This window comes from Corvus brachyrhynchos, unplaced genomic scaffold (genome assembly GCF_000691975.1).
Source record: "Corvus brachyrhynchos isolate BGI_N302 unplaced genomic scaffold, ASM69197v1 scaffold114, whole genome shotgun sequence".
Lineage (NCBI taxonomy): Eukaryota > Metazoa > Chordata > Aves > Passeriformes > Corvidae > Corvus > Corvus brachyrhynchos.
In genome coordinates this window covers 8,800,004-8,808,617 of record NW_008238337.1, presented here as the reverse complement: position 1 = coordinate 8,808,617, position 8,614 = coordinate 8,800,004, and the positions used below count along the sequence as shown (strand labels likewise).

The 8,614-nt window shown below is 38.5% G+C and overlaps 1 protein-coding gene across 1 annotated transcript; it reads right to left on the bottom strand.

The window, feature by feature from the left end:
* Positions 1-520: 520 nt before the first annotated feature.
* SNAP29 (synaptosome associated protein 29) lies at positions 521-8,581 on the bottom strand. The gene is made up of 4 exons (XM_017734982.1): positions 7,016-8,581; positions 6,739-6,824; positions 5,652-5,756; positions 521-4,616 (listed from the first exon to the last, which is right to left on the bottom strand). The coding sequence occupies exons 1-4, from the start codon at positions 7,168-7,170 to the stop codon at positions 4,459-4,461; spliced, it is 504 nt and encodes a 167-aa protein (XP_017590471.1). The 5' UTR covers positions 7,171-8,581; the 3' UTR covers positions 521-4,458.
* Between the last annotated feature and the right edge of the window lie 33 nt (positions 8,582-8,614).

Sequence of the window (8,614 nt, the reverse complement as noted above, 5' to 3'; positions counted from 1 at the left end):
GCAAAAAAAAAAAATTCAGAAGCCAAGTTCCTCCCTTCATTTTCTTACAGTAAGAACCTACCTGAAGGTCAAGACATTCAAAGATTTTTCTACCATCACCCAATTTGGGACCACACAAATATCACAAGAAGGTTTTCAAGATGGTTTGTATCTTTTTTTGCCTTACACCTGTTTCACCTGCCTTGTTCATGCATACATCCAGTTATTGATATTCCTGATAATACCAAGCACTATGGCAAGGTTACTTTTTAAGCAACATCTGGAATTATTTTATCATCAAAAATAATTTTTTTGCAAAAATAAGTGCTGGTTTACATTCCTCTCTCAGGATCTAAAGGATCTGCTCAAGAATAACATAGAAATGTCATACCCTCTTTTTATTCTTAGAAAACAAAACCCACCAGCTGCAAACTTACGTCCATGCTAGCACAAACCTGATAGAGTAGGTCCTGCATTTTAACAGATATTATGAAGGAAAAATATCAACGAAGTTGTAATAAAAAAATAAATGCAACAACTCTTTATCAACAACAAACACCTTTTATTTACTGTCTTACCATTCAACACTCATTCCATTCAATCTCTTAAATTGCTGAACTACAGTTCAGTTTAGCATTTAAATAAAAGAGAATGCAATTTGACTTGTACAAAAAGTGTTATACCTGGGTGGCACAGAATTAAAAGTTCTATTTTAAAAAGCCATAGACACAAATAATTTTAAATCACACCTGTGATTTAAAAATTAAGTCCTATGTATTTCAAAGTAAAAATTAACACATATCCTCCATATGTTGTTATGCTTGTAAAAATGCCTACAAAAATCTGTTTGTTCAGAAGGCAGAGTGGTTGGAAAGTATCTTCTATTTCACCATTTAACAAAAGACATCACAAAAACTACTAGGCAGCAAAATATTTCAGGTGAATTTCACACATTAAAAGAACCCCTGACACCATCGTGTCCCAACAATTTCAGTAGGGCCAATACAGCCAGCACAGCAACAGAATCTGTGTAGTATGGACTAACATTCAGCACATATCATTTGTTACAAGATTTAATTCAATGCTCAGGAAATTTAAAATTCAAATACACCTAGGAGTCTAGTCATCAGATACTGGTTATTCCCATTTTTTTCCCTTGCTGCTTTTAGAATTTTTTGTCTGTGTTATGAAGGGTATATACTACTTCCCCAGTGTTTAAAATCTCTTCAAAATTGATTAGCAAACTTTTTGAGAAACTGACAAATTGCCTTTTATAAAGAATACTTAAAATATTTTTTTGCCATCTTCTTCTGACCTTATTAAACTTCTACCCAAGCCAATAAAATTAACCAGAGCTGTTTTGCTGCAAGAACACCAGCTTATATGCCAACATGAATACGTAGGCAAAATAATTTATTTTACTACATAAGTGCAAATTAAACTTCTTCTGAAAGTCCTGGACTCTACACAGTTTAAGTTTTTCAACAGTATCCAAGAAGAAATAAAATGCCATCTCAGGAAACACTAAGTAAAGCTACTGAAGTAAATCCTTCATTACACATGCAAACTGGCATTTCCTGGAAAAGCAAAAATCATGTGGTTATTTTCCTTTAAATTTCGTTTTCCTGTAGGATGGAAAATTATTCCAAGAGAAAAAAAAATCATCACTATTACAAAATAGTGGTGTCTCCTCATGTCAGTTATGTTTGTTATCAGCAAAAATCAGTGTGAAAGCAGACACAAGCAATTCAGTTTGTAGCAGAAATTCTTTTATATCCATGCACCATCTTTTTCCCCCTGCAAAAGAAATCCAGTGTGGGAAATGATCCTTTAAAAAAAGGCCATTAAAACAAAACAAAAGTAATAAAGAGAGCAGGAAAACCTAAGCAAAGGCAGGCATACATTACTGAGGCAGTGAATGGGATTGTTAGAAGACATGAGAAGTTAGACCTCTGTATAAATTCCACATGGCTGAAATCCTGGGTTTCTACTCTGCTTGGTTCAGGGCATTCTCAAAGCACAAACAGGGATTTATTTTTTATTCCCAAAGCAGAAATAGGGATTTATTTTTTTATTCCCCTTCCCTGCCCATGTTTTTAAAGGCACCAAAGATATCCAGGATGCAGTGAACATTTCATAAAGCCAATACAACTACACATTTGCTCAAAAACTTGAAGTTATTTTGTGAAATAATTTAGACTAAAAAGGGAATAGCTTACATCAGAAAGGCAGTACCGTACGCTTCACCCTTAAGTCAACGATTTTTTCTTGGATTCAAGCTCCAGACTTCTTGCTACACATAACACAACTGGGTCCTCCAGTGACATTTTTCCTCCATTTGCCACACCTTACTCAAGAAAATCTCAGTGTCCATCCTTGTTATCAGAGTCTTACCTTAGCAGTAAAACACTGAGTTGTGACAGTTGCTTACAGGTGAAGGCAGACTTCACACTAAAAGGAGTGTTATTAAAACAAGTAAGAAACAAAACCCAGGTATAATAAAAATTTCAATCTTCCTTCACTGAGGTACTTAACATATGAATACTAACAATTGCATAATTTACTAAATAAATGTATCAACTGTCTTGAGACATCAAATCATATAATTAACAAATATTCTAACAGAGTAAGAGAATTAATCAGGGTATAAATTCAGACAGTAAAATGATACATTAATATTAATAGGCTATTTATAGTTCTAAATGAGCATAAATGATACAAACTGAAAAATTAAAAAGCAATTAAAGGTACTTAATAGCTCGTGAAGTTTTATGTCCCTGCAAAACAGATTTTTTGGGGAGGGATTGAAATCAATGCCATCAGTAACAAAGGAAACAAAGGCTCACCTAAAATCTAATTCACAACTCAACCCTGCTAGCAATGCCAGGAATAGTATTTTTTCCACAATACTATGTCCATTAAATGTAGTGGTTTTAGTGATTTCTTTTTCTACAAGTGAACTTTCAGGAGACAAAGTAAAAGAAGAAAGTCTCAAGTTCTCTTATCTCCTTAACAATTGGATGCACCTTGTGGCAAGTGAGCTCAAGGTAACAAATCCCTTGAAAAAGGAACAAGGGGGGTGTGAATGGGACATCTGTGAAGGGGACAAGCTTGATAGCACAGAACACCAAGGTCTTTAATTCATAAGGCAATGTGGCATTTTCAAAAGTAACAATCTCTTCCTAGCCACACACTGTCACTTGTGATGTTCCAACACTGACACAGGTCCCCTGGCCTCTCCAAACAGGAGCAACTTGCTTGTTTTCAAGACAGAAAGCAAGTTCTCACTTGTCTCACTGTCATGTCTTCAGGCTGGAGCAGAATTTTGATTATTTTGTTCTACAGTGACCCTTACAAAAGAACAAAACAAAGTGAAAGGCCCAAATTCTAGCTGGAAGACTCAAAAATGGTTTTGGGCTTTTCCTCATTTGCAGGAATTTTTCATACCTGCTAAGCCAATGCAGATGTATGTGAACCACAATGCAGTTTCTTAACAGTCACATTACTTAGCAAAACACAGCATCTGCTCCATCCCTAATCAGATCTGAAATAAATGCTAAAGAACAATCTTCTACAATCTGTTTGTGCACTATCAGATCAACTCTCCATTTCTAAAATGGAAGCTATTTTTTCAAATAACCACCTAAATGAATAAGCTGAGAAACAGCAGAAAATTAAAAACAGATGGTGACCATTTCTGCAGAAGAATCTTCAAGAGCACATACATTTAAGTCCTGATTTTGTTACCCAAACTTTTTGGGTCACTGTCAATGAACATTTCTTGCATACCATAAGATACCCTTAGAGATCTTTACTGACAAGACTGTTAAGGCAATAGTATTTAGTTACCCAAACATAAAAACCACAATTTGTGGATGCACCATTTGGGCAAAGTCATCTTAGGAAAGGGAACGCACACAGGATATTACCATAACTGCATGACACCCTTGATATTTTACAACTTCCACAGAACAGCTTTCCTTAAGCTCCAGAAATGCCACAGAACAGTCACTTAAAAATATTTTTACAGCTGGAAATCAGCCTTTTTTCAGAATTTAACATATCTGTAGGTAAACAGAATTAGCAACATTTGCTCCGAACAAAGCAGCACATTCTGTTCCCCCTGCCCGTTCCCCAAAACAGAGGCAAAAATGCAGTTCTTTTTCTCATCCCAGGCCAAGGACACCGCAGCTCTGTGGAGTGCGAATTCCTCTGCGCACATGACGCAGTTACACAACTGAGCAGGGCATCCTGACCCAATGCTGAGATTTTACTCCACATGCCCTTTTCCTGTGTAGACTAAGAGGAAATGTAAATTATTGTGCTGACTTAAAACTACGTAATTTTAATGACAACAAAACCAGTAACACAGCAGAAAAAAAAGAGAAACAGACACCACCCAAGATTTTTTTAAGAGATCGGTTGAGATGAGGCATTCAGGATGAACCAACACTGGACAAAAGAAATTCTAAAAATCCTTTAAAGTTGTCGGACTTTCCTATCAGTGTTTTTGATGTTGACATCCAGTGTCTCTACTTTCTTTGTGAGCCGATCCAACATGTCATCCTGTTCTTCTATTTCAGTCTGCAGGCCAAGAGCAAGGCTCTTCAGGCGACTCAGCCCAGAAGACATCTCATCTGTCAGGGTAGAGAGGGACCATAAGGAATCAAAGTACTATAACACATACTGTTTAAATGGACACTATCAGGATTCCTTCTTCTCCAAACTCCTGGGTTAGAAAACATTAAGATACAATTCCTCAAGTCTTGAGCGTTCCTCTGAAATAGAGGAAGGACGGATATATTCATACTTGTACTGTTACTACCAGAAATGGTAACTTCCTTCTTTCTTACATTATAATGGCAAATGCTTAACACCAAATTGGATCTTTATCAAATGACATACCCTGTAATGTAGTTTTTACCTTTTTTTTTAATGTATCTCATAGAAAATTTGGTACATATTTTCTCTGCTCAGCATACACAGTATGCTCACTAGCTCAATTGTTTTTCTTTAAACTTCATGCAGAGATGATATCAATGTGCTGGAAATCTAAGCAGTTAGTTATCATAGATGAAAAACTCCCATTTCCAGATTTTCTAATTGACCAAAAGGTGATTATTTCATTGCATGATTGAATGGTATAAATGCTTCTTGAGGTTAGTAAGTTTTCCACAGCTTGTGAACAGAACAAATGGGCTTCCACTAGATCTTATGACTGACTATTTCTCTTTGATTTATTCCTTTCTGATTTTTTTTCAATCTCTTCTTTCTAGGTCAGCTACACAGTGACACATGTAAGCAAACAGGCACTTTGTCTATATGCTACAGAACAAAGGAAGGCAAACTCAGCTGAATGGTTTTGAGAAGTAATAAAAGAAATGCAGCAAATCCACAAATTAAATATTCAGTGCCTTTCAGTTCTTCTATTTTTGGCAAAACATGTTTATTTCAAAAGCTGTGCATAGCTTTAAATTATTTGGGTTCAAACTGATGTACCATGTGGATAGTTTTGAAATGCAAATACAAGCAAATTTTTTTTTAAATTATCATCAAATTTTGCATGTTAACTAAACAAAAAAGTGCTGGCAATATATCACTTAGTAATTTTATCTGGTTTAGGAGTCAAAAATTCACAGTTGTATGACATTAGCTTCACTTTCTTCACTCACCTAAGTTGTTATCAATCTTCTGGTGGTAAGCTCGCAATTGTTGGTTCTTTGGGTAGGCATCCCTTTGCACTGAAGAAACTAAATCTGCTTTGTTGAAATCATTGTCTGTTAAGAGTACAGAGTACAGAATATTATATAATGAAAAAGCTTGTGAGAAGAGGCTTTGAAGTTTTAGAACGACTGTTAAAAATTAGTTTGAACACAGCTGCCAGGTAAACACATAACCAGAGTATCAGGAGTAGTCCAGCACCACTGTCTATAGGCCAGCTTTCAAGATGAACACTTAAGCTACAATTATTCTCTTTTGGGCTGCCACTTGTAGTTCTAGTAGGGAGTTGAGAGAGAAAAGCAAACTCAGCCCGCCCGCGAACGTCCAGGGGGGACAAAGGGGAGGGACGGTCACCGGGACCCGCAGGGAGCCGCCCCAGCTGAGGCCGCCGGAGCCGCTCTGCCCTCTGCTGGACAGACCTCGGCACTACATGGAGTGGGATGGGGATCGAAGTCCCCAAAGCCTTCCTTACTCACACAACATCATCGATATCCTGCTGCTTTCCCACTCTTACTGTGTTAAATAACCGAGGCTCACTTCATAAAGAAACAGTTATTTGGTATGAAAAAGCCCTCACAGAAGTTAACGGATTGAGAGAAGGAGGAACAAGGCCAAACTCCATACACCACCTTCTGAGAATCAAGAAATGACTTCAGTATGAAGGGTTAGAACCCATGTTTGAAATAACAAGGAAAATGTATCTGAAAACTACGACAAATGATGGTTAAAAGGAGGACCTCTGAACTTGTAACATTATGGCAAACCTGGGGAAACCCTGTCTGCACACTGTGTACACTCTCAATGCAAATATAAGCACTGGATGTGTTTAGACTTTAGTAGTATAACATCTTCGCTATGGATATAAAGAGTTTAATAGAAACAATTCCCTAGAATTCAAAGCATGAAGGCTGGGATACAAATCTCAAGATATTAGGCAGCAATGTAAGTCAGCAGCTGGGCAGGCTGAAGAGTCTCTGCCTTCTGCAAGTTTGCCCCACATGAATGACAGGCGTTGAGTGTAAAATAAAGTTAACAAACCTGAATTATCTAGCTTCCTTAAATTTGGATGGCTTTCCTGGTATTTTGACTCTTGTTCTTTACTAGACGTCATTGCTTCTTTTAACCTAGTAAAAAAAAAAAAAAAAAAAGAAAGCATTGCTATTGACCTTGGCATTGAAGAAATACGGTATATAGACCATCTCAGGAGTTCACAGGAATTTGAAAGAATCAATAGATGTTTTATATTCTGATTTTCTGGTGACATTTCAGAGATGCTGTGGGAGACAAGTCCCAGATAAAAGTTTATGTTACTTGCCTGCTGTTAGCATAATATTCAGGGGCTCCATTCTGCTCTGGCTTGCTCTCTGGAGGTTTGGCTTTGAAGTAGTTTACCAAGCCCCCCCAAACACTCTTGATGCTGTTTATGTGCCTTTGACTCGTCTTCAAGTCCTGGTCCATTTTATCCACCATCTGCTCCGTGCGCTTCAGTGCCTCTCCCTGACGGATGAGCTCCTAAGAGGCATTGACAGAGAAAAGCAGATCATAAAGCCAGGATAAACTGAGACATCAAAGAATTAACAGATACTCTAAAGAAAAAATAACAATGTTCCTTCATCTGTGCAGACTGTTTCTGAGGGCAAACAGCTTCTTCTTTCAGTCCTCTTCCTCCAGGACATTTCAATCAAGAATTGCTTGTCAGCCACAGCATTAACCAGCTGTAAAATCCTCATCTCTGCGACGTGCCAGCTTCCTGGCACCTACCACAAACAGCATCCAGGAGTTTTCTGCACTGGCCTTTTGTCAGGCTGACATTTGCATCTATGGCTGATCACCACATGGGTGATGAGGAAATGCACAGGTTTATGGCAGGGGAATGAGCAAGCAGGACAATTTCTAGTTACGAACAGCACCTTCATTGGGAATGGATTCTATTTTCACCTTACTGGGATGTCTCTGATAATTTACAAACAGAATAACCAAAGGAAATAAACACAAACGTAATTTCTTCAGGCTTCAGGAATATTTCAGTTAATTCTAACACTGCAGGATTTAGGAATTTTTATATGTACAAGTACATTATTTTCTAATTCAGCAGCACAAACACTATTCCAAAGTAATCCAAAGATTAATGCTGGAAGGAAAGTTGCCTGCAGCTACCACCAGTGCAAAACAAAGAACTTGTGTTCATATTCTTGCTAAACTCTGCGAAATTTTAGCTGAATTTTCTTCTTTTCTCCCTCTCTCAATAAAGCAGCAAACACACAGACTTCAAGTTTTACCACAGGCCCTGTGTCAAGCCTGAATTCTTGATTCCTCACTTGTGATTTCCTGGACAAACAAATCACGAGTCTGAAAATTCACAGAAGTCCCACCAAGAACCCTCTGAGCCTAAGGACTGGCTGCATCTTGGGGATGCTCTGGGGTTAATTTAGGCAACCACATCACCCAAGGACCATCCCATGAGCAGGTGACACAATAGACAAATGCTGAAACAGGGCCTGAGGAATGAAGGAAATGATTAATCACGGTGAACCGAAGCACATCACAAACAACTAACAAGGCAGGCCCTTCATCTAACCAAGAGGACTGCTGAAAACTTTCTAGTCAGATAAAAATTAGTAAGAATGGTTGAAAGGAGCTGAAGACACGGCCGAGTCCCAGCCTCAGACAGACAGGCTGTAACTGGGATTTTTCCCTCAAAACCTAAACGCCACCACCCAGAAAACACAGGGACAGGCTGCCTGGAGAACACCGAGTAACCCTAAGGAGGAACTTTTCGGGAGACTGTCTGGAGGAAGGGAGAACAAGACTCCGGTCCCGGAGGTCTGAGCGAAGGGGGAGCGCTCGGGCCCTGCGGCGGCTCTTCCCCAGCGGCCCGGGGGTGAAGGCTCCGCTCCCGGCCCCGACCCACCTC